General features: G+C 43.9%; 1 protein-coding gene across 2 annotated transcripts in view; it reads right to left on the reverse strand.

The window, feature by feature from the left end:
• SATB2 (SATB homeobox 2) overlaps window positions 1–19,054 on the reverse strand; it is a 188,201-nt gene extending 169,147 nt beyond the window's left edge. The window contains exons 1-3 of one of the 2 annotated variants that reach the window (XM_053598062.1): window positions 19,034–19,054; window positions 16,932–17,010; window positions 12,441–12,668 (exon numbers count right to left, since the gene is read on the reverse strand). In XM_053598062.1, the coding sequence (XP_053454037.1) occupies window positions 12,441–12,609 (169 nt within the window). In that variant the 5' untranslated portion in view covers window positions 12,610–12,668; window positions 16,932–17,010; window positions 19,034–19,054. Of the gene's footprint in view, window positions 1–12,440; window positions 12,669–13,878; window positions 14,666–16,931; window positions 17,011–19,033 lie in introns of those variants that run through there. The other variant, XM_053598061.1, reaches the window with a different exon arrangement.
• Window positions 19,055–26,664: the final 7,610 nt, after the last annotated feature.

Raw genomic sequence — 26,664 nt, forward strand, 5'->3', positions numbered from 1 at the left:
TAACTCAGATCAAGTTAATGAAACCCAGCCTACAGACCTGGGACACCAGGATCTGATGGAATACTTCTCAGACAAAATATGTTAGGTATATGTATACCTGTGTAATTTATAGCAATTACTCAAATCAGAAAAACAGAACAGAGAAAACTAGTATATTATTACTTTTTTCACTTTATGGTTCTGACATCCTCTTTATAATTTTTATAGTTTATATAATTTCCAAAATAAAATATTAAATTTATGTTAAAAAAAAACTAAAGAGCCCATTTAAGTCACTGCTTAGAAATCCATAGAAAACCTTATTGTCACCCTTGTTACGTTTATTCACCCAGCCAAACTGGAACATTATTCCAGTTCTCACTACCTTTGAGAAGTGTTACTAAAACCTAAAGTGATGTGTTTCCTGAACAAAAAAGTAAAACACCTTTACCCTACATAAAATGTAAGAAAGTCTCTACCTTCCTCAAAGCAAAAAACCACAGAAGACCACTACAGAATCTTAAATTTGTGTAATTCCAAGCTGGAACATCTCAGTCTCAAAAAGGTTTGACTTCCCTGAAATGCCCTGCATTCCTAAGCCTAACATAATATCTGAGCCACAAAATGAAACATATTAGTGCCGTCCCCTCCCTCACAGTTTAAAAACAGTTCTAATCCCACAAGCTCAACACGAATGTAACAGCAAAAAGACAACTTAAATAACTCTCTTTCAAACCTCATATTAAAGGAGAAAGGATTTCACTTGAGGATAACTTAAAGTTATAGATTTAGGTGTATGGGTGAACTCCAGGGCCACCAGAAACGTATGAACTGCTATTTTATCTTAGCACTATCACTACCAGATCGAGATGAGGATGACAAAAGAAACATAACAGTTCACGTGAATATAAATTCATTTCTTTTTTTTTTTTTTTTTTTTTTTTTTTTTTTGTAGAGACAGAGTCTCACTTTATGGCCCTCAGTAGAGTGCCATGGCCTCACACAGCTCACAGCAACCTCCAACTCCTGGGCTTAAGCGATTCTCTTGCCTCAGCCTCCCGAGTAGCTGGGACTACAGGCGCCCGCCACAACGCCCAGCTATTTTTTGGTTGCAGTTTGGCCGGGGCCGGGTTTGAACCCGCCACCCTCGGTATATGGGGCCGGCGCCCTACCGACTGAGCCACAGGCGCCGCCCATAAATTCATTTCTTTATTTTGTTAACAAAAGTAGAATTGACAAACATATACGTCTTCAAAGAACAAGTATGTTTATTATGTGTGTGTGTCTGTATATATACACACTATGTACACGAAAGGCTGACTGTGAGAAAGACGACTTTACTAAGTCATTATATCAAAGGAAGAGGAGAGCGCTAGCTTAGAAGCCTTCCTTGGTTAAATAGAACTGTCTCCTTCAAACTCGCTTTCAAGTTATACATCAATCTTTAATATAATTATGTTTGACAGAATATAAGCTCTTGGCAGTTAACTTGTTTACAGTAAATGCTTAGTTTGGGTACATGGACTATATTTCAGTCTCACAAATATCAAACACAAGCCTACAACAGTCCCATTATAGGGCCGAGAATTATTTTGCTATAAATCTTTTTATTGGGGGGCTAAGGGAATTACTTTGCAGCTTGTTTTCCACTAAGCACTTAGAACAGTGTGAAAAGAGGTACATTTATACTCTGACCTGTGCAAATTGGAATTCTATACATTTCCATAGGAGAGTGTTCAGTATCAATCCTAAACATGCAGGTCAGCCCCTACTTTTGTCATCATGGCAAAAAATACACACGCAACAAAATGGTTCTTACTAAACTCACAACATTTTCCTACAGTCCTTTTTGTCCTCAAAGTCTCTTGGGTAGTAATGACCATTTGTAACAGGATTGGCAGACTTTCAATGGTAAGCTCCAGTTTGGGGGGATTTATAAGTCAGCTGTAAAAATGTGCTTAAGGCTTAAATTTGCCATATGAATGAGGCTATAAGTAAAGGTAGTTTTGCTGAATATTACCTAGAGAATCATTTAAGAAGAGAAAAAAAATCAGGATCACCTTATTTGCCCTTCTAAAGTATCTTCACCTGGGTCTTAAGCATGTAATGACTTCCCATTCAGGGAACAATTTGCTCTTCTTAATACTCCCTCAATAATAAAGGGATTTGGGTGCTCTGATACCACATTTGCCAAATCTAAAGGACAAACCTGTCTGAATGGAACCTTGTAACGTGAAAGCCAGGCTTCAGGACTATGTGGGCTTAGCCCCTTCTCCTCCCCGAGGCTTCTCCCCGGCATGCACCTTCACTAACGTTCTTAGTGCCTTCAGTTTTCAGATCATTTCCCACCTACCAGGTAACAAAATTCTTGTAATAATTCAACTTTAACATGTATTAATATACAGAAAAGATCATTTTAAGAATCTTAGGTTGAGTATATTTTCCAAAATAGTACTAGACATTTCAGGCACTTTTACAGCTTCCTGGTGAGATTCCAATTTTGTTCCCTCAAGTCAATATTATAACTGCGGGTGACAGAAACTTTTTTTAAAAAAACTGTATGTCTCTCAGTTTCTAATAAAGAAGATAAGTAACTGGTTTATAAGTTTCAAAGAAACATGAAAAAATATTTTATTTTTAAAAGTTACCACATGATTTTCTTGCATGGAGACAAGACAAAAAAATATTTTCATTGCATTATCAGCCATACAGACTTTACTTATCAATATCAAAAGCAATAGTTTGCAATGTGAACTAATGGAAAATTTTTAAATTCACCTAAAATAATCATTCTTTTTTTAAAATTAAGGAAATCCTTTTAAAAGCTTCACTATTTAATTGCTATTTACTTGGGGTAAGGGGAACATGGAGAAGGTGATTGTATAAAAAAAAAACAAAAAAAAAAAAAACACTTTTTTTATTACACAACAAAAATTCCCTCTAAGGCAAAAAAGACATTATGCCAAGTTCCACCCAGAATTAATGTTTAGGTTTAAATTATAAAGTCCAGAAAAAACAGAACCACTAATAGACCCTTAAAGCTTGTGGCCTTCATCAACACTGTTAGGTTATGTAAATGTTAAAACTGAAAAACCCTTTGCTGACAAAAGTATTTTAATGAAGGCTCTATTAACTGGACTCTCTGAACTGAGTAACATTTTTTAAAAAGCTTTTTTGGACTGTTTGATATAAATTCCACTCTGAAGGAGATGATATTATGCTTGGGACAGTTCCGGAATTATGAGACCTCCACCAGGAGGAGGATGTACTGCCTATCTTATTTCTTTCGTTTTGCTGCTTCAGAAAGGTTTTTACATATTGAACCCAAGAAAAATTTTAGCAACACATCCAAGATATACTCCCCTTTAAGGCTGTCAACTGAGTCCAACCAACTTCTCTGATGGGTAGCAATATTCACAAGTCAAGTAGCCTCACAGTGAGGAGGGTACATGGGCTACCTCCAGCGTCACCACCCAGCCTCTCAGAAGCTCACAGTTCCTATGAATAAAGTAACAAATACCTCTCCAAGAGAAGGAAAACTAGGCACTGATCTGGCAGCTGCAAGTTCACTTGGAGTTGCTAAAAGCACAACTCTGAAGAAGGAGGGTCAGAGGCTCAGCAATGCTAAGGATTATCAACATAATGGTTCAAATGATTGCAGCTGGAAGCTGGAGCCTCTGTGTCTCAGGCTACAGTCAGGTGAGTACAAATCAAGTGACCTGTACACATAGAAACTGGAGTCCCCCCACAATCTTATGTGTCTTAGGTAGAAATAAGGGTGCCCATTATTCAGCCTCAGTTCTCTCTTCCCCTTAGGCTGGGTAGAGCTTTGAGAAGAGAAAGAACAGCAGGCTCAGAACCCATCCTTATCCTTACTTGGCAGGGCTTTGTAACAAGAGGAACGTTCATTACTTCTGGCTTCCATTTACACAGGTAACAACAACAAAAAAAAAAAAAACGGGGAGAGAATAGTTACACCACAGGTAGAATTTGAGAAAAGACAATTTTCCTGGTCAAATTGTATATGAAGACAAAGTCAGTGAGCACTTTTAATGTCTCCTGGGCAACCACCTCCCATGGGCTCCTCCCTGAACTTCCCAGGAAAGAATGAGAGCCAGACTCTCCCCACAACAGATTTTAGCTAATAAACACGACAAAGTATGTGAAAAGCACTTCAGTTAATCTGCATCTTCTCTAAGACTAAAAATTTGTACACTGTGTGACAGGTCCACCTCATTTTTCTTAATGATGTTTTTATTATTCTTTCACTCAATTAAAGCAGAAATGGATATTGCATCTTCTGACTGTATAATTGTTATTGTAATCTGTTTTCGATCACTGCTTAGGAAATGGGTCCAAAACAACATAAACTCTCCACTGCCTCAGAAGACAAGTCATTTTCTTTTACTACAGCACTTAAAGAGACATTTATCATGCTGCTCTGTTAGCATCTTTGGATTATGACAAAAGGAAGTTCTTATTCTGTTAACAAAAAAAAAAAAAATTTTTTTTCAAAAATATGCTACTTGAAGAGTTTTCATATGAATGCATTTTCCCCAATATACATAAGTTACTAAATATGTCGATTTTGCCTTTCTTTATATGTATAAATAACTGAAATAAAAATTGCAATAAAAATACTTGATTATAATATATGGCATAAATGGGAAATCTAAAAATATGGTTATTTTTATTCTATGCCTTTGGTTCTTTCCAGGCATCTTGGACATGACATTTAACCAAATTTGCTGTCTAGGCAAAGAAAATATTTTCTTGTGTTAAAAAATTGATCATAATCAGGTCTAAAAGAACTGAGATACTAATTTCTCAGCCAAATGCAAAAACAAAAAGTATTTTTAAAAGAAAGAAAAAGATATCTGGTTAACATGATGAAATTCAAGTTCTTTCTTGAACAAATGCCTACTAATCACCTCTGTCAGATCTTAGCGCTTTGTTTTGGAAAATGTTTGTTCTAACTAGAGTCCCTATTTTTTATATATATACATATATGAGTGTGTATTGTGTATGTGTACATACAGATACACACACACTCACACATGTATTCAAGGAAACAAAGAAAGACACTGAGCTGCTAGGTACATTTCAGTAACTGTGTAACCATCATTGGGCATCAAATAGTTAACCTGGTGTGAAATGCATCCCTTTTCAAAAATAGTAGCTTGCAGTGTTTCCCCTTAATTTTTTGATCTTTGTTGTTATGTTATGCTACAGTTCAATAACCAACTATGTGAGATAAAACTCCACTCCAACGACAAGGCAACTAGGGTAAGTCCAGAACTGAATTTGTCTTATATGCTAGCAAACAGTAACGGTATCAAGAGGGACTAAAATTGAAGTATACTTCCCCAGAGGGTTTTACCAGCCTAATGTGTCATAATCACAAATAAAAAATATGCTTAATGTAAGACTGACATACTTTGCTGATATCTTTAGTATGATTTCAAATTCTTAAAATTTCTGTGGATGCTTTTTTCTAAATTTCAGTCATTTGTCAAACTAGTAACTATAACATCCACCAGTTTAAGTTTTAAAGGCATAGACATCAATTAAAAAGGAAAAACATACACAACATAAACCCAACTGCCATAATTATACATCTAAAGCACATTTATTTCATTTTATGTCTTTTTACCTAGTTTTTTAAATCTAAAATAAGTAAACTGCAATTGAGAAGCAAAAGACACACAAGTTATGGAAGACAATTTTTGATATACACTTTCACTACCACTTAATTTTTCTGATTTTACCACAATTTTTAACTCACTTGCCATTAAACATAAAACAATTCTGTTAAATGAAAAAAGAAAAAATAGCATTCCATGATTTTGAAAACTCCACCGTGGAACATTTTCACAAAAACACTGTAGCATGGGATTTGTTTCTATGTAAAAGTGATGCAGGCTGGTATCAAAAGGAGAAAAAAATAAGTGTTTGGCTGATCACTAACAATAAAGAACAATGTGATATCAGAAAATGGGAAATAATACACTGTAGTGGCTACATCTGTGTGAGGTTTTTATTTTTTATCTGTAAGTTTTCAACTGGCTTTAGTTTTAACTCAAATCTCAGTTCCACTCAGGACACCTACTTGGACTATCACATTACCCTTAAATAGTAGGATGATGGATCTTCTGTACATAAAAATCCATTTGTAACACATGCATATTTTCAAAACTTCTATTTTGCTTTAAAACAAAAGGAATTCACAGTTCTTATTGGCCTCCTAAGTTAATGCTGGAGAGCAGTGGTAACTGGAGTGAGAAAAGCCGCAGCAGAAGGAAATCGCTCATTTTAAAACTGCTATAAAGAAAAAATGGAAACTAAAAGGCAAACTCCCTTCTTCATTTTTTTGAACTAAGCATAAAGGTCTTTTACTTGAAACCAGTTTCTTTCCCCCCCCCAAAAAAAATAATGAGTTAAAATGTATGGGTTAGATCCAATATTTCACTGCTGTTCTTCTTCTTGGGGAGTGGGGGAGAAGGGGAGACTTGCTGCCAAAGCTTCTGAAAAGAGTTTGGGCTGCTAATTTTCCGTTCACAAAATCTAAATTCCCCTCATGCATTCTCACACAACTCATGAAATAATATGAAACAGTATTATATCACTGCAAATTGAGACATTTTTATCAAAATAAAGAGTGACGATGCCAACATTTCATTTGTCATTTCCCACTTGTCACTTTTCACTGACAAACTGTTACACATACAACTTTTGTCAAATGCTCCATCTTTAAATATGTTCCAAAATGCCATTGTATCTCAGCATTCACTAAAGGAAGATAGTAAAAATCACTGTTACCACACATTTGTTATGTAGGCTAAAAAAAATCCTACTTATTAAATAAAAGAATATAAAGGACTTTCTATTGATTGACATGCTAAGTAGGATGAAGTTTGGCTTCCTGAAATAAAATAAACTATGCACTTATTTAACACACATAATGTAGGATTAATTATAAGAAACTTCTTTAATAGTGAGAAACTGTGTCAATTTTATCTCTATATAAATCTAAAAATCTAAAGATAAATGTGACCCAAGAAAATAATACAATTTAGAATTCATCCAGCCCTGTTAACGTATCTTTTTAAATATATGCATATAAACTGCCTCTATTCTGAATTTTTTTAAAAAAGAAAAATAAGAGTTTTAAATTATCAAAGTTGAACCATCAAACTTAACTGCTCACCATCTTGCCAGATACACCAAATTATCGTAGTCTTTCCCTGAATAAAACTGACTTCCATATTCTTAAAATGACTCAAATTTGTATTCTTAGCTATTTAGCAAATGATGATTAGTCTGTTTTCTCTCTACAGAAATAGGTTTTTTAAAAAAAAATCAAAAAGGACGGAAGAATTAATATGGAATATCTAATATACACAGACTGATTGTACAGGTTACAAGCCCCTGGGGAATGATGATATTTCTGATTTTCTCTAAGGGTTAAAAAACAGATGCCTTAAGGGACATTGATGTAGTTCCAGCACACATACACACATACACACACACACTGCAGGGTGGATGATCTAGAACAGGCGTCCTCGAACTGCGGCCCACGGGCCACATGAAGCGGTGTGAATTGTATTTGTTCCCGTTTTGTTTTTTACTTCAAAATAAGATATGTGCAGTATGCATAGGAATTTGTTCATAGTTTTCTTTTTTAAACTATAGTCCGGCCCTCCAGCGGTCTGAGGGACAGTGAATTGGCTGCCTGTTTAAAAAGTTTGAGGATGCCTGATCTAGAATATACAATGGTCAGTGGATTTCTGCTGATGGAATATAAGGCTTCCAAAATTGCTTGAAACATCAAATTATACTCAGGACTTAGAAGGGCGGATACTCTATGTTCTGTTTAATGTGTATGTTCCATTGCATATATTTTTTTAACCAAGTATATCTTTATTTTAATAACAGGCCAAAGACTAAAAACACTTAAGAAAAGGACTATTTTTCTACCTCAGCAAAACTACAAAGGACATCTTAGATTGCTGGATGACCCTAAAGTCTAAGTTCATTCTATATAAAGATTCTAAAACCTTCAAAAAAAAAGTAAGTGGGAGGGGGAAGTACAATCTTTTTTCTTTTGAAGTAATAATATATGTCCTTTCTGCAAGTATTATATGGTGTTTATCCCTGGAAATGGAGCTTTCTCCATTTTGCTGATGTTGACAATATATTTTTAAATTTCTAAGTATTTTATATATTCTTTTATATAAATATCTATATTTTCGTATCTCCCAATTTTTTGAAAAAGTAAAATGTCTCTCTACTATTGCTAATATGGTGAGTACACCTGACCTGAACTACATTTCTTTTACTCTTAATCTAAAAGGAAATGTTCCACATGTAGACAATTAAACTAACTGTTGTTGTAGACAATGTTCAGCTCTAAATGAGGCCCTGACTAACAATCTTGATCACATTTGCTTCCCTATTTGAATACATCGGTGTGTACTGCATCATGATTTTTTTCCCCTTTTCCACAGACAGTTATAGTCTTGAAAGGGCTGCCTGGTAGCAAGAAGTCTTCTTCAGGTAAACTAGATATAAGTTCTTCAACAAAATTAAATTGTTATTTGTAAAACTCAAATTATTTTTCAAAAATAAGCAAATTTTTTTCAAAAGAAGCAAATATCCTAAAAGATATTCCTAATGTCTAAGCATTTTTCCCTAGAATCTAGAACATTTAACACCAAAAAAATCATAAAAATTCACAGGAAAATAAAAAATATCAGAATGATTCTGATGTTTAATACCTCCTATCAGCAAATACACCATTTGGTATATTCGAGTGCTGTTCCTTCAGTTTAAATAAAGCTGTCTGAAAGTTTTTCTTTAAGCCAAACATTAAAAACTAAAATGCTAGTGTTAACAATGAATAAAGCACAAAAATTTATCGCTGTTAAAGCACAACTGGCTAGCACCTTCAGCAGCACAGGAGGAAAGCGGAATGCCTTACTTCCTCTGGAAACTTGACTGGCATCACTTTCATTTTATGCTGTAGGTTGCGTGGCTGGAGCATTCCATACAGCAGAACATTTTAGATACTTATGCTAGTAATAGTGAAAAACATCATCTGACTCTTATTTTCTATTTCCATTATTCTTAATGATCTCTTCCTTTTCTAAATCTTCAAATAGATCTGTTAAGTTTTAATCAACAATTTCACAAATATAAATTTTCCCACCATTAATCATCCTTTTTCAGAATCCTTATGGAGTGAATTACTAGCTGAGAGGGGACGCCAATTCTAGTAAGTGAATGTTACCCAGCAGGGATATAAAGCTGTCAACACCATAGTGTTCTTGCTTGCTCTAAACTCTCTCCCAGCTTTCATATGTTTTTTAAAGAGATAGTAGCCTTTTTCCCCCACCAAGGACCTTCCATAAAAGCTGACTATCATACACATCTGAGCACTTATATTTTATTACGTACAAGCTTTAAAACATACTGCTTAGATAAGAGCAAAAAAAAAAAATACTAGAAAGTGTTGGAAAGACAAAGCAAAACTGATCTAGTTTCTAATGCAGTCTTCTAAAGCTAACCACATTGTAAACAATGAGCTAACTTTTAAGTCCCCTATTAAAACACAACCTTGAAGACTGTGACAGTATATCTACTGCCTCTACTACATAAATTCACACACTAAAATAATGCCTCCCTTTTATGAATACTTAGATCTTCTTAAAAAAAAACAGCAATTTCCCTCTCCTAAAAAAATACAGTAACAGCAACAGATTTTACTATTGCAGCGAATACATTCAGAAACCTTTATTTACCTTACTACTTCTCAAAAACAGTAAAATAAATTGCTATTTTGTTGAGAAACCAATTAACTTGATTTCCCGTCTTCTTAAGGAGATAGTTTTTAAGAAAGAACATTAAAATTAACAAATATGTACCCCCAAGTTTTAAGCTCTATTTTTAAGACAAGTTTTATTATATCTACCTTTGCAACACTGATAAAACTATAATGTATAACTGAAAAATGATGAAGAGCTATAAATAACTTTCATAGATATCTATGTTTATTCTGTTGCTTTATAAAGAAAATTTAAACAAAGGACACAGGGTGATAGACATATGATCTATTTTAAATTTACCCTATGTTCAAAAACCCCCTTTCATTATAAAAAAAATTCTAACAAGAAATATATTTTAAATATTTTTAAAAATTTAGAGTATGCCTTTTAAAAATGACTTGGTTTTCTCTAATCTATATACATGATTAAAAGTTACAAAGAAATGAAATTATTAGCATCTTAATGTACACTTGAAAACTATATAAACTTAAGCCTACAAAATAATCATTAATATTCAATAAGAAAACTTTACACTCTCAAAATTTTATATCCTAAGTTGTTACATTCTGAAGTTTTCTAAATTAATCAATCTCTTTCCAAACACTGTATTATGCTATATGGAATAAATGATTTTTAAAAAAACTTTAAAATTCCACAAAACATAAACTATTTTAAACACTTTACTTTTAGAGACTGTATATGACACATATTGAGGCAAAAAAATGCCATCTTTATTCTGTTTGAGAAGCAGCTAATAAGACCTTTGCTATTACTAAATTAAACCTTAGAGAAAGTATCTAAGGCAGTTGGTTGAAACATGTATTATTCTTCAAGACCATAATTTTACTTCGTATCAAATTTATAATAAGTAATCAAATGTGAATTTAGTCTCAGAAAATCTGAAAAGCAACCACTATTTAAAACTAGAAGTATCTTTAGTCAACAGAACAAGGCAGTTTCTTTCATACTGCTGTACTATAAAGAAGGAAAACAACAACTTTATTTTAGGAAAGTACCATTATTAACAATTACATTCTAAAACGTTAGAGACTTCTTTCAATTTAGTGAATTCTACTAGCTCTTCAGAAAAAGACCAAATTTTAACTCCAAGTTTTTTCTTTACACATAAGGCCACTCTGGAACACATTGCCTCAAAAGATTTCCAAATCATCTTATGCTTGGTCCCACCATATTCACTATTTTTCTAATATGCATATATCAAATGATGATAGGAAAGGCCTGAAGTTATTGCTCCTGTCTCAAAACAAAGCATTAATAAGCCTCACTTTCAAAAAGTGGGTTACAGAACTGTCAAGTATTCCTTTCCTTCATTAAAATATATTTTCAAGTCCCTAAAAGGAGAGATACACAAGCCACTATAGACGAATAACTTAAAGATTGACAGGACAAAGTTATTAACATGAAGAACTAAGTCAAACCAACCTGAAAGTCTATCACGAAGAAAAAGTAGTAAAATAAGTAAAAACAAAAAAAAAAAGTCATTTTATAAAATGTATGCATTTAACTCTTTAAAATAGAGTAGACATTTACAGTGAAGTATGTACTTTAAAATAAACAAAATGGATACTAGGGTCATGGGAGTGGGAGCTTATCATTTATAGGTTTGCCAAAGTTGCCTGGGGTGGGCTAACATAAAGAATTGTATTAAATGGGTTCCTGCTGAAAATACTAGGGCAAAAAAATCTTAGAAGTAAAAAAAATAAGAAGAAGATTAAACTAGTGACTTATCCCAAACACAAAGAAATCTGCATGCAATGTAGAATTGTATATTTATATGTAAAAGACAACTAAGCAAATAGCATACAAACTCCAAATATTTTAATGTTTAAATTTTCCTCATATCTTTATTTTCTAAGATCACTGTGCCTAATCAGTTTAAAAGAAAATAGTTGTTTAAGTGATAAAAACTACAAAATATTTTCTTTAAATAAAATTAAATTCTCGGGAAGAAAAACAGCATGTAGCTAATATAAGTACCCAATAAACCTACTGTTATTTTTACCTGTTGTCCTATATAATTCATAACAAAGTTACAAATGCATAGGACCAAACTGTACAGACCAAACTACAAACTTTACCATTAAAGTTTCTACGGACCTGATAAACTTAGGTTGATTCTTTATTTCCCACTTGAAATGTGTCAGGAAATATTCCCAATTGTCATTCACTTGTCTTGAAGCTCTGCCCTAACTACAAACCCCAACACTCTTGTACTACCCTGGGCACTAACGACTGTTTTAGTCCATAAAAGCAAACGCACCTAAACTTCATCCCTACAACAGATACTCTGGAAGGCAAAAGAGTTAAATCACTAAAGAGCTCTCTAGGAAAATCTAGAAAACAGTTAGCTGGCTGTGACATAAACCTGCCAACACCTCAGCACACAGTGGCAAAGTGCCCAAAAAATGCCACCCTCTGGGTAAACCACTTTCTTGTTTTAACTCGAGATGAAGCTACCAGTTGCAGATGAGAGGCGACCGAGGCATTATTTGGCAACCTGGAATTCACTTCCTGTAATCCTACACCGCCACAGCGCCTAATCAACCTGAACCCTGACACCCGGGCCATTATCACTGGGCCGCGGGCTGCGCGCGCCTCCCTACTCCAAGCTGTTACCTCCCACGGCCTTGGCCACTGCGCCGTTGGGCCTCCCGCGGGCTCCCATGGGGCTGCCGTTCTGCTCCAGCCGGGCCACCTTCACTGGGGGAGGCCCCTTGACGTCTGGGCTGCCGCTCCGCCGGTCGGGGCTGTCCCGCAGACACGGGCTCTCGCTCCGCCGCTCCATGCTGCTCCGACTCGGAGACAAAGTTCCCACCGGCAGGTCGCAATAAAACGCACAGGGACCTAGGGAGGGGGTGGGGGGAGAGGAAAGGGGGAGGGAAAAAAAGAGGGAAAACCGCTCACACACGTGATAGATGTTCAGGCCAGTGGCAGAGCCAGCACCACAGCCAAACAAACTTCCTCCCACGCTGCCGAGGGGCCCGAGACGGGATACTGGTCCCAGAGGAAGCCCAAGGCTTGAGGTGCTCCGACGCTGCCCATTCGCTGCTCGCCAGAAGTTGGCCTTCGGTGACACGGCCGAGGTCAGCGCCCATCAGCGCCTGAAAGTGGCCCATTCATTGGGATAGGATTGGCATAAACCGTTCACAGCGCGACAGCCTCACCGTATGGGGGTCAGGGTTACGAAAGAAATAAACTCAGAAGACGACGTTCCACACACTTGGGAAGGGAGTTGGGGATGCACACAAGTCCACAACCGAATTAAGCCCCTGATAAATGCGCTGTGAATGGCTAGGCAGGAGCCAAAGACCAGGGGGAAAAGGACCCTCGAATGAATCCCCACATTTACCTTTTACGGAGCAAGTCCTAGACACTTGGACTTTGCATAAAATCAATTCTAATTCCACATTAATAAGCATCCAAACACTTGGAGGTATTTATTAGAATAACCTAAAGAAAAACCTCCATCACAAGAGCGGGTGCTACAGTCGTTATTATGGAGCGTTCTTCATCCCATCTTGAGTGTTTTTTAAAAGTTCCTCAGTATAAAACCCAAAAACAAAAAGCATTTACACTTAGATGCAGGAGCAGACTTCATCAACCCCATTTTTTAAATCGCTCCAGAAAGTTTTCCTCTGGGTTGCTTGGTTAGCAGTGCGCTTCTCACAGAAGCCGCAGGTCTAGGCACCCCTCGATTTTGGGGGGGGCGGGTAAGCAGGGGAAACACCTGATGAATCGGCGCTTGCATTGTTACTGACACCCGCGGGAAGCAGGATCCCGGCACAACTTAGGGCGCTGGGAACCCTCCCGGGAGCTCTGGCCGCGGGAAAAACCGTGCGGCACGGGTCAAGGAGATGAGGTGGGGTGTCACAGGGGAGGTGAAAGGAAAGATGCGGGATACGGAGACCTGAGGGAGGGCTGCGAGCGAAGGTCTCGCCTGCATTCCCGACTTCGCTGGCTGAGAGTGCAAGAGCGGCGGGGAGGGAACTTAGCCCGCCTGGGGCTTCTCCGAACTCTCAAGCGCGGCGCGGGTGTCCTCGCCCTGCGTACTTACTGTTCACGGTCTGCCTGAAACTTGGCTGGCTGGAGCTCTGTCCATGGAGCAAAAGTAGAGAATCCAGGGTGGAAAGTTTCTGGTGCTTTGCTCTGCAGTGTTGTCCCAGTCTTCTTTCTTTCTCTTTACTCCTTCCCCTTTCCTCTTCCCCCGGTCTTAACGTTTAAGGTCCTGGGTCAGGGTGTCTTCTTCTGGTGCGGTGATGGTTGTTATGATGATGGGGGGGAGGGGAGGAGGGGAGGGGGAGGAGGAGGAGAAGAGGGAAAGGACTCCTCCAAAGGGACACCCGAGAGAGCGGGGGAGGGGACCGCGAAGGAGGGGGGAAGAGAGAAGGAGGCTGAAAGAGCCTTTTCACACCTTGGGAAAGGAGACCCGTTCTGGAGAGAAAGGGCTGAGAACCGGGAGGCAGCGGCGGCGGCGGGCCAGGCCTGCCGGTTCCTAGGGCCGCTAGGTTGCGAGAAGGCGCAGCCAGAGCGGCGAGGCCGGTGCCACCAAGAACCGAGAAGGCGCAGGGACCCCGGACCGCGCGCGAGGAAACGCAGCGGCCGCCTAAGCTGTCACCTCCAGCCTCTCCCCTGTCGGCAGCCTCTGCCAACAGCCAGAGCCGGACTCACTGACAAGCCGCAGAGAGAGACACACTGACAGGGAGATGATTATTAGTTGCGTTGAGTCATCAGGCAAAGTGAGTCCTTTTGGGTTGTCCTCGGTTTCCGATTTCTCCCCCTCCCCCTTTCCGTCCCCAGATCTAGCGCCTTCAAAATAATAATTTGGGGTGGGGGTAGGGGAAGTCTATGGGTTATTTCGGGATTGGGGGGGACGGATCCAAACCCAAGCCAGACTGGTCCACCGCAAGGGAGGAGGGGAGTGGGGGGCGGGGAGGAAGGCTGGGGAGGTTGCGGGGGGAGGAGGGCCCCGCCTGGCAGGAAATTAAACATCAATCAATCAATCGCCGTGAGCTAGGCGACCCAACGGCGGCGGGGCTGCGGAGGAGGCAGAGGGACAGGCGAGGGGTGGGTGGGAGGCTGAGAGGGAGGAGGAAGAGGAGAGTCGGCGGTCGGAGCGAGGTGGCGAGGACCTCGTGCACTGGGCAGCGAAGGACAGATGGCAGAGGACCAAATGCGACGCGAGGTGGTGGCCGAGGCCGGCGGGTGGGTGCGTCTGGGCGCAGGCGGGCACCGGGGCCCGGGGTCTAGTCCTCCTTGTGTTGGGTCCAGGGTGCGGCCGCCTCGCCCAACCCGTAGGCGCCCTAGTCCCCGGGCGGAGGCGGCGGCGACAAGGCAGGCGCTGGGTGCCGCGTCTGCCGGCTGAGGCGCAGACCCACACGCAGCAGGCTGCCGCGGCTGCCGGGGCTCCAGGCTCCGTTAACTGAGCAGAGTACTTTCGACTTTGGAGATAGGAGGGCTATCGCCTCCCCCACCCACCGCCTCCGCCCACCGCCTCCGCCCCTCGGAGCAACTTTTCGCGGAGCCTGCGAGCTCCCCCTCCGAGGGGAGCCGACCGTCCCGGCTGGCCGCCCTCCGAGCTGCCGCGCGCGCAGGGAAGGCCGCTTCTCTCTCAGAACTGGCACGGCCGCGAGTCCGGAACAATAGCCCAGGTGTCCCGAATGGCAGGAGCAGGGCCATTGCCCGCCGGGCAGTGGGTGGCAGAGGAGAGGGGGTTGCGTGGTGGGCGGAGGGTGGGATGCATCCCTAGATGGCATCCCTGGAGCGCTCGCAGCCCCGGCCGCCAGGAGGCCGTGACGCTGTGGGAGTGAGAGCGGCGAAGGTGCCAGTCCTCAGGGCTGTGGGACTGAGGGTACTGAGGAATCCGAGCTGCTGGACCTTTGGGCTGCGGGCCGAGCAGACCTGTGCGGTGAGGACTCAGCCTCCCCTAGGACGAAGAGGCTGTGCTGAAGCGTCCCCAGCAGATCCTGCGAAGGCGTAAGAGAGCCACAAACTTTTGCCGACTCCCGCGGCCGCCCGCAGCCCGACTCCGGCCGCGGTACTGTTTTAAGGTGGCACGATCACTAGCCGAGCAGGCCGGCTTCTGGCCGCGCTTTTGTCCCACAGATCCCGCTTAAGCGCGGGGCCTCCTTAAGGAAAAGCACGTGGGCAGGGGCCGCAGCCCCCGCGAGGTGCCTGGGGCGTCGGCGGACATTAGCCGCAGGGACCTTGGACAAGAAAATATGGACTCGTCCCCGCTGGCCTTGAAGCCGGAGAAACCCCCTCAACTGGCTGTGCCGCCTGTCTCTCCCCCACACTTAGGCTCTCCCTCCTAATTTCCCTGGATCCCGAGGGCTCTCCCACGTCTCGCCGCCTGAGCCACCGGTCCCCCTTAAGAAGCATTGACTCTACGGCGGCGCCAGAGGGCCAAACTAAGTTCGGTTTCGGGAAACGCGCTCGGAGGCAATACTGGAAATTGCCGTGAGTTCGGAGACCGCGGAAAACCGCATCCGCTGATGGTGCCCGAGACCAGGCCGCAGTCCACTCGCCGCATCTCTCTTGTGGCGGCGTGCGCATAGCCTGGGAGGCTTGAGAGCTTCTGGAAGAGAAAGGGTCCCAGAAACGAAACCTGCCCCCGGCTTAAGTCTCAGTGAACCCCGAACCCAGGCACCGCCCAACAAGTTTCTGAAGAGCGGGAGACGACCTGTGGGGCGGTCGGAGCCCAGACGAGAAAGGAAACCAACAGGATAGTAAATTAAGGGAGCCACTCTGAGAGTTTGGGGCAGTATTTTCCTTTCCCTGTTTTTCTTACTCAAGCCCTATCCTCCGCCCCCCGCATCCCACCCCCACCCGCAGCCAAACGAGTAGGAGAAAATGCACAACTCGAAGTTGAGGAGAGCAAAGTGGCTCAAGTAAATAAACCCGTGGTGGTAGCTAAAAGGTTTCTGGCTGCAAAGAAACAAACTGTAAGTCTGATCCACAAACTTTTAAAAATCTGTACTGTCACCTCGAAATGGGAAGGGGGTGTTGCAAAAACCAATTACCACTGTCCATCTTTGCCCGTTTTCAAAATGAGGGGAAACGTATTTCTCGTTGATATCTTAACGATAATAAGGCTGTTTCCTTCCTTACCTTTCTGTTGAACTGTGGAATCCTCCGAATCAATGTCCAGGAACTTAGAAGAATTGGTGATATTAGGACTTCAGTACTTCTGGAAAAAAATGCAAATGGTTTAGCCAGGATCTTTCCTGTCTGATTCGTCACTATTATTATATCTGATGATGCGAATGGTTGGAGCGATTCAATCCTAAGTCATTAATGAGCTATTTTATAAACACCACTGTCTGAAGATCTTCATTTACATTTTGTTAAGGATCACTTTGCTAACCTCACAGGCTTGTGTCAACAGCATGATTACAGGACTTAAGTTACACTCTTATAAACAACACGGCCGGCCGTATTGTTAATCGGTTAATATTTTATAAAGTGTAAATATTTTATTATGTTTTGAAGGGAACTATTGATTCTAAATTATTAAACCCCTGAGAAGGGTTATTTAAATAAAATGTACAATTAAATACAATTAAATGTACATTGTGGCTAGTTTGCTTTAAAAGTCATTGATTTTCCTCTTTTTGGACTTTCTTGTCCGATTTTGATATTTTAAAAAACATATCATTTTAGACAAAAACCCTGAATTGTTTAAAATTGTACTAACCATAGAAGAAAATCTCAAATGAAATTATTACCAGAATTGTATTTTAAATGTAGATTTATGTTTAGTAACACATTTTACAAATTTCTTCCGTTTCAAAAAAGGAGAATTCTAAGTTTTGTGATGTATGCCTGGTCAGGATTTCCCCCCTCCCTTGGGTTTTATCCCTAATAAAGGCCTTTTCTGTTTCAAATTACATACATATTCTTTTCACTGCACAATTTTTGTATTGACCTTATTTCAACTGAAGTAAGCGATTATTTCCAGCATGTTTGATTTCGACAGAGATTTTTTTTTACCTTTCGCTAGGATTTTCTAGTTTTTAAAACAGTAAATAAATTTGATGATTCAAAGTTTTGTTTGGTTTCGTTTTGTATTCCTCAAATGCTTTATTTCCAAACACTTTTGAAACAAAATCACACCCAAGAAAAGAATTCTTTTCATTACATTTGTCTTTTTTTTTTAATACTTTGTTCCAAAACCCATTTTTACATATTGAGATAGTTTGCTTCAGTGTTCAAAACGTAAAGTTCAAATCTGGGGGACATTTTTATCCCTCGGTTTGCTTCTCACTGACATTTTCATCCTGAGACTCACGGACTTCTCACAGACATTTCCTCCTCCCTTCATCTCCCATCTCTCAATTTTTTTCTTATGTCATTTAGTAAAAGGTTTCCTGTCTTTCATAAACACACTGAAATTTGGTATTTTAAAAATCAACCGATCTTTATACTGTGAGCTTAAATGTGTATGGTTTTTCTTATTCCCTTTTCTCCTTTTCCCTCTTGTCAGGCCTTTCTTTTTCTTTCTCTTATGGCCTGCACTTGTAGTGACAATATTTCTTGATTTCTGTTTGTTGACACTGAGGTTTTGTCATGCGTGCTTTCGACCGTGGTCAACCATCATTCCTTGCATGCCCTCTCTGGACGGCCTAGGCCGGACGTCCGGGCGCAGGGTGCCAGGCACCGGACTTTGGCTCTCGGCCTCCATCCATACCCAGACTCCCTGGTTTTCAAGTTGGTCATTCAGGCAAAGAGACCCTCCCTCAATACGCTGTCTCTTAGAGAGCACGGAAAGTTGTGACGCGTTTTCCATCTACCCCGGAACACACCGGGAAAACTCTATGGGACGTGCCAGCATTTAAAGCCTTCGACGGTTTCTAGAAACTAAGACTGGCCTGCCTCTTCCCCTGTGCTTGCCCTGTTAGGGGTGGGAGGAGGGCGGGAGGGAATCACTTCTTTCAAATAAAGCCCACGCTAGCTCTGAAGCCAATTTCCGCCGCGGACTGCCGACCGACAGTTGGGCGACCAACAACTTTCTCGGACGGTGTAACAGTGGGGCGTGGGGGGGGGGAGGGAGGCTTGGACTCGAAATCGGATGCACGAAGAGGACAAGGGCCAGGATGCCAGGAGGGGGACGGGCTTTCAAGGACAGGTGGACTTGGATGGGCTGCAGCCCTTCCCCAGACTGCTCTGGACGTCTGGGGACTGACCGAAGCCCAGGGGCGGGGGACACTTACTTGGTTATCCGCACGCCTTCCTCGTTGGCATCAGAGCCGGACAAATTCCATCCCTCTCCAGGCAAAGGACAAGTTACTCCTGCCTCCCCCAGCGGCTCGGGGCACGTTGGGCGGGGGCGAAGTGGTGAGGAATCTGTCTCTGGCCAGAGGTAGGGAAGGTAGAGGTCCTCCTCCGGTCTGAAAATGGATGAGTACCTGAGGCCTGGACAGGGAGATGCGCCCCAGGGAGATGACTCGATTGAGGGAGGGTGGTGGGCAACTAGTCCTCATAAGGCGGTGAGCAGAGCACCAAGAGGCTGGAGGGTCAAGGGTCCAGCGGGACCCACAATGCAGAGGCCCAGAGGGCGGAAAAGGAGGCGCGAAGGTTGGCAAAGAACCTGCCTCGGGCGAGGACAGAGAGCTTTCTGCACTGGGGTCCCAGGTGTTGGAGATGGGTGTCTTGTGTGGGCACTGCCTACCCTGGGAGGAGGAAATCGAGAAGACAGGTTTCAGAGCGGGGAGAGTCCGAAAGAGTCGGTGGTTGGAAGATCTGTTAAGTCCTTTCTGGGGCTGCGGCTGAGGGCCCGGGAAGGCGGAGGGCCTTGGGGCTCCAGCACCACCCCAGCGACACCTGGCAACTCCCCTCTGGATTCCCTGGTCCCTTCGTTCTTTTTCAAGAGTCAAAAGGTGGATCTCCTGCAGCAGTGCAGCGAGAGAATGACCACCCTGCTAATCTACTTTATAAAAATCAACTGCATACGACTGGAGTAACAAGGCCAAGAGGCCAAGAAGGAAACACCGAAGGATTCACCTCTGACTTTTTGCCCCCACCTCAGAGTAGAGGGGGTTGGAGCCAGGAGTTGCGCTCGCGACCCACTGCGTTTCCCGGCGGAAAACACCGAGTGAAGCAGAAGGACTGGGGCTCAAGGTGGGCGCGAAGAATCCGCAGGCTCAACTTGCGGTCAAGATCCCGCCACCCTAGAGCCTGGGTCACTTCCCGGGTCCCGGCCCCGAGCCCAGGCGTCCTCTTCCGACAGCGCCACCGCGTGGGCTGCAGCCGAAATCTGCGGCTCCGGCTCTGACTGTCGCGTCCCGGAGCCAGCTCGTTAGCTTCGCCTCTAGTACACCGGTTAAGGATGTAGCGGGAAATGGGCAGGTCCCCAGCCCGGGGCACCACCAGACCGCTCAACACAAGAATGCATTGGCGCGCGCAAAACGCCCGGCCCTCAAAATACCCCAACCCCTTGGTTGGGACAGCTGGATTGTGCAAGCCTCGACAACCCCATCCACACCCCAAACTTCAGACAGGCCGGCCTGTGTCTTGAAATCTGTGCCTACCGCAGGTAAACGCAGGCTGCCGGCCCGAGGCGGCCCAAGCGGGAGTTGTTTCCCCAACGCAAGGCAGCTCTGGGCCGCGCAGGTCTGGAACCATGCCCAAGAGGGCGAGAAAGCCTACTGCAGGACCCAAGGTCCCAGACACTTACTGGGACAGGGGGACCAGGGCGGTCCTGTTTATCCCGCGGTTCAAACCCGCACGGAGTAGCGGAGAACTTAAAGGGCTTCCCGAGCTGGCGCTTCGCCTGTTCTCTGGGACTCACGAATCCCCCCGGACACCGTCTCAATCCATTAAGGCCTGACCTCTAGGCTAAGGCCCAGGTGGCTGAGACTGGGATGTCCTGGGTCTCAGTTCTTCCCCACCCCGCGGTGCCTTCCCTCGGGGCCCTGCGATAGAGCTAGGCATTGCTTTCCGCTGTCCCAGATCCGCGTCGGGATTTGGGGAGCCCCCACGATGGGTTTAGAGGACTTCACTGAGTAGTCTGGAGCTTATTTTAAATAAATGCAACTGTTCAGTCCCCCCACCCCAACCACACGCGCGCGTACATACATACACACGCACACACACAAACACACACACCGGCGCGCGCGCGCACGCAGTCACGCCGTGGGACTATCAACTATTCAAAGGAACAACAACCTAGAAAAGTACAAATTCAACCGGTGGCCACCCAGTTGCAAAGCTCTCAGCCCCACACAAAACAGTACCGAGTCTTGGACCCAAGAACGGTCCTATGGCTGGCTAGCTGCCCCAAAACTCATGTTCCGGGCGGGGTCGCAGTGCGCGAGGTGAAGCAGCGCGGTCGTCTGGACGAGATCCCGCGCTCCGCGTCCGCTTGGCCTGCTCCCTTGCGCCCTGGTTATTGGCTGTGACCTGTTCATTTCTAACGTCTGATACCGGGTGTCCTACCTTAGGCCACGGAGCTTTCGCCAAGCATGCCAGGCCCAGCACCCCTGTCAAATGTCTCACCTCGTTCGTTGTGCCAGCTTTGGCCCCTAGTACCCGATACGTAGCGAGGGGCGGCGGGTCAGGGTGCGGGTGCAGGCTGGTTACCTCCAGAAGCCTCCAGAAGCCTGAGGCGTCGCTGGTCCAGCCCTAGGGCTGATTTAAATAACTAATAAGCTCAGATAAATTTTATGAGGGCAACTTTTCTTTTTAGTATCAATAAAGCCTTAGTAATCGGATCTGTTGGTTACCTAAGCTCTAGTTTCTCTCTCCCCCCTCCACTCATTGAGAGACAATGTTTTCAAAATCTGCGTGTTTGTGGTGTGCAAATCTGAGTGTGAATGAGTGAAAGTTGTTTGTTTCAAAAGTCCTCCCTCTCAAAAACAATCACCATTCTCTCTGAGAGTGAAGAATTTTGAAAGGTGAACTGTTATTATTTCAGAAGAGAAAAATGATGACAATTCAAGTCACAATACAAATATAAAAGAAGGGGGGTGGAGTTTCTATAGATTGCCCTCAGTTGGATGTAACAGAAAGACAACTACAGTGTTTCCCTCATAGTTTGCATTTTAATTAACTTCACTTTAGTCTGACTTCATCTTAAGGATTTTAATAATATCCGTTTTTTTTTTAGTAAAGATTTGTATGCTGTATCATACGTGCTAATTTTTTTCAATTTTCTAATCTTTTTGAAAGCAGTTCTTAATTGTAAGGAATTTTTCCACCTGGGAACCATGCCCCAATTTAAAAATATAAAAGTCCTTTCATGAACAACAATTGTAAATAATACATTCGTTGGCGTCTACGGAGTTGCTGGTACCTATACAAAATCTGTGAAATCTAAAGGCAATCTAAGAATGTTTCTCTCTAGCCATAGCAATATATATTTGTTATTACTGTTGTTGGAAGTTAAAAACATGGTTAAAAGGACTTTTTAGAAAATTGTTGTGCTAAAATTTACTGGAATTAAATTCCTTATCAAATACAACATTACTAGTGTCTGTGAATGTCAGTCTAACGAAATGATGAGTATTTCTGAATCAGATTTTTGTTGGGGTCAGATGCTAAATAGTCAATGAAAAGAAATGGGAACTCAAGTTTGCAAACCAAGGTGGGGGAAAGCTAGCTTTTGAAATCACCTGGAACACACCCAAACCTGTGCACTCATATCTCCTCTGTTTAAATACCTGGAGAACTTTTCTTGTCCACCTTTAGCAAGGAAATTGATGGGATTCCCTTAGTTTGTCTAGTTTAAAGCTGTGAAAACCAAAGTCTGCGGTGGGCTATCTCTGTTAGGTAATTACCAGAGACCTAGATTTATTCAGAAAGCCCCTGCTCTTTGCATATTCTAAGAGGAGGAAGGCATTGGGTCCATCCTTCCCAATGCCACCACTCCCCTAACCTTTCCTCTGCACCTTGGGCTGGGGGCACGGCACTAGGGTACCTAAACCTTTTCAAGATTGCCTCTGTCCATGTTGGCATTTGGCTGCAACAGAAGGAGATCTTAAGCTGTGGGTTTAAGATCTCCATTATCTGCTTTCCCAGAGGGATACAGACAACTTTCCTTCCCACCTCCTCCTGCCTGGGCTACTATAACTTCCTATCCTTTCCAGATGGGGCCATCTTCTGGCTCCTAGTGGCCTGCCACAGTGCACATGCTCAGTGCACTCAAGGCTGCCCCTTGTCTCCCAAGCTGGACATGTTATTCATCCAGCGCTGTCCTCCAAGTACCAGGAAGTCAAACCAGGGCAAGGAAAGATGGAAGGATTGGGAAGGAAAGTGCTGAGTAGAGTAACTCAGAGCCTCAGTGAAGTGCACCTCCATCTTCCCAAACAACTAATGGTATCTCCAGCTCCCTGCCTTTCCACTACCGGTCCCACCCTAACTGTTCTGAGAACCTAGAGTATCATCCCCGCATTATTTCCCTGCTATCCTGTGTTTTGGTTTCAGTTCAGCTATTTTCTGAAAAGGTGGAAACACCATTTATCCTTTTTCTGTCTTTACCTATTTCACACTCCTTTTAAAATTATTTTTAAAGATTATTCCCCAAGTCTGGCTTTTGCCAGACCCTGTGTCATCTCCCTAAGCTCTGTGTACAAGAGTAAGAAGTGATTTGTCTGTTTATAGCAAGTTTAATTAAAATAGTTATGTGCTGTGAACTCTCTGGACTCCAATCAATGCACTTTGATTTGGAAAGTCAAATAGAATCACATCTTACACATGTGAGGTTCTGGCTGGCTACCCACATGCAGGAGCTATGCTTTTGTTCTTCTACATTGGCCTCGTGGTACCTAGGCCAGTCCACCTTGCTTGACCTGGGAGACCACAAGTCAGGTCTTTCAGACAGACTGAGGCCTTTCTGAACAGGGCATGAAGGTGTGAATGCCCAGAGCACTCCTGGTGGCTGGTGGCTAAAGAGTCAGGCCCCCAATTTCTCCAGATGAGGTTTTCTGACCACTGGAGCGCTCTTCAGCTGGGGGCCTTAGCCTGAGCCCTCCCTTGTCTCAACCCAGCAATTTTAGCAGTGGCAAAAAAGGGGGAGGCAATTATCTTCATTTTTCCAAGCAGCTTTTATCCAGCAGCCTTCCCTTGCCTCAATTCTCAGCCTTAGGTGCTGGGTGGTAGCCAGGCGTTTTTGAAATTTGTCATCCTTAGAAACCTCAGACAATTGGAATGTAAAACTTTAAGGGCTTCCAGGGATGCTCTGACTTCAGCCACTCAATGGAAGGGGGATAGGGACTCCGTTAGACTTTTTTCCTTCTGCTTGGGAAGTATTCCCACCAGCTTCTTTGGCCCTTGGAAAGGAAAGGGAGCATAGGTCAAGATCTATCAGGCTTTCAGCATTCTCTTCTACCCCTATACTGGCACCACTACCACATTAATCTGGGACCCAGAACCCCAAGATGAGAGCCTTGGTGACTGTGGTTCATGCTTCATAACTCAGCATGAGGTGCATTGCCTGGAGTGCTCCACTTGCTTCCAGTGTCTTTGTCCTCACCACCCTCAATTCTGATTCTGGGAAGCCACACATCTGACATCAACTTCATCGTATCACCTATGATCCCCTCAATTTTCAGTAGATTTGGAATCCACAAGGAGTAACTCCCCCTTTTCTATTTTTTAGAAAACATTCTGAGAGAAGGTGGGGGTCTCAGAAGAGTTGTCCTGAAGGCAGCCACCTTTGCTGTTGCTGAGTCCTTGACAGCCTTGGCTCTGAGGGCACCTGGACGGCCTCCTACAACCAGAGTAGGAGGACTTGGCTAGGTGGGTCAAGTGTGGTTGGTCGAGCATTTTATTTATTCTTCTTCCTTTATTCTTAAAATATTCATCTTTATTTCCGTGAAAACCCAACCTCAGCATTAGGAAGAGGCAGCCATGAGTCCCAAAGTGGCCTGTGACTCTGCTTTTACCCCTCCTGCCAGGCCACAAGGAGTTAGCTTTGGGAGGGCAGCTTGGCCCTTTGCATTGGAGTTCAGCGTCCAACTGATGCCCATCAATCCCATCTTGCTTGGGGTGTTTTTGCATCTGGGTGAGAATTGGATTTGTGCAGTATCCACTCTCGCGCCGCACTGTCTTCCTGAGCGGGGCTCCAACGTGGACTCGGTTAAATGTATTCCTGAATCAGCTCCACCGGCAGAGGGGTGGTAGCCGTCTTAAGAGAAAAGGTCTGTGGGCAGCTGCGGCTGATTGCTCTTCCTCCCCCTCAGGCCTGCCCCTGGCAAGCTTGAGGTGGCCTGGGAGCCCCGCCAGCAGCCCCCGCCCCTAAGGCCGAGCTCCGGCCCTGGGCCCTGGCAATCTCTGCACTTTGTCATCACGCCCGGGTATTTGACATTCGCAATTATCTGCAAATACCGTGATCGGTTTGTATATGAAAGACTTTTTTTCCTGCCTTAAGGTTGGAATCTGGTAAGTTTCAGACAAGTGGTTGCGGGAAAGGGGGAGGTCGCCCGGGGGCCCCTGGGCCAGTGAACTCGAATCTTTGAGGCGGCGTCTAGAACGGACAGGTCCGCGCGCTGTCCCCGGGTTGCCCCCGCCCCGCTCAGAGGAAAGGACGCGCGGAGGCAAGGAAGGGCCCAGGTCTCGAGACTTGGGTCTTTCTTTGAAAGGAGCACCCCAATTTCTGGAGGGAGAGGGAGGCTGAAAGAAGAGGGGACAACTCACTACCGACAAGGCCGGGAGGTTAATCAACTTGATAACCGGGAGGTTAATCAACTCGCTGCCCTGCCTGGTCGCCATCACCGAGAGTTTGTCACCAGCTCTAGATCCAGCCGCAGAATTACTTGCTGAAAGAGCCATCCCGGAGAGCTATCAGCTCTAAGCTCTTCCCTCCCGCGGTCTGCGGGAGGTAAACCCGACCCTCCTTCAGAAGAAGCGGATGCCCCTTTGACTCTCCTCCGCCCCCCGGCGGTTCCTAAATCCAGGAGGGGCAGCCCCGGGATCGTTCACCACTCCCACTCCGCAGCCTTTACCGACCACATAGCGAAGGAAAGACAGGTGATAGTGAGTTAGGGAGGATAATGAAGCAAGATCATTTGTCCTACTCTTCTGTTTGCTCAGGAACTTGATCCCGGCCCCCAGCAGAGCCAAGGGTCCCGAAGCAGAGGGACACACAGGTCACACCACGTTCGCGCGAGGTGCACACAGCCTGAGTGCCCTGGGCTCAGCCAGTTCACTCGCCAAAAAGCCGAACTCCCTTGGCAATCGGTATTATCAGCAACTTCAGAAAGAAACACTAGGGAAACCCCTTCCCCAGGCATTTAGCTTCCTGCTGTGTTACAGACACAGGGCTTTCCCTACCTGTTACATTTTCCAAGGAAGTGGGAGGAGGAGACAGAGAAAAGGATGTGTCGATGTACACAGCTATGATTTAGTAAAAATAAAATAAAATAAAATAAAATAAAAATAAAAGGATGTGTCTGTGTGTGGTGGGGGGTTGAAATAACTTCAAGAACAGGGGGAGAAGGTAGTTTTAGAAAGTTTGTCTCTGTAACAGCCCAACTGCCAAATCGCTGGCACCTTCTGAAAAGGCCAGAGAAGCAGCAGACAGCAGAGGACTCTCTCCTTCTCCCCCTCATCAGCTCCCTGAACCCCTAGAGCCTGGCCGGTCACCGGGGCCAAGAACCAAGACTGTGCAGAGGGAGAAAGCCAGTTCTCTGAGCTCAGACTCAGGACAGTCGGACTGCAAAGCCTGGTCTCCTAAGTGTTGTGTTTGTTGACACCAACAAAGTGTACTGCCCTTGACCCAAGAGAGCCCCACACAGGGCACAAACAAAACAAAACAAACAAATAAAAACGGCTGAGATGATGATTCCACTCACAGGTCGCAGTCCCTGCCTAAGGATCCCCAGGAAGCAGCTGAAGACGCTTGGGA

Source organism: Nycticebus coucang, chromosome 7 (genome assembly GCF_027406575.1).
Source record: "Nycticebus coucang isolate mNycCou1 chromosome 7, mNycCou1.pri, whole genome shotgun sequence".
In the NCBI taxonomy this organism is placed as follows: Eukaryota; Metazoa; Chordata; class Mammalia; order Primates; family Lorisidae; genus Nycticebus; species Nycticebus coucang.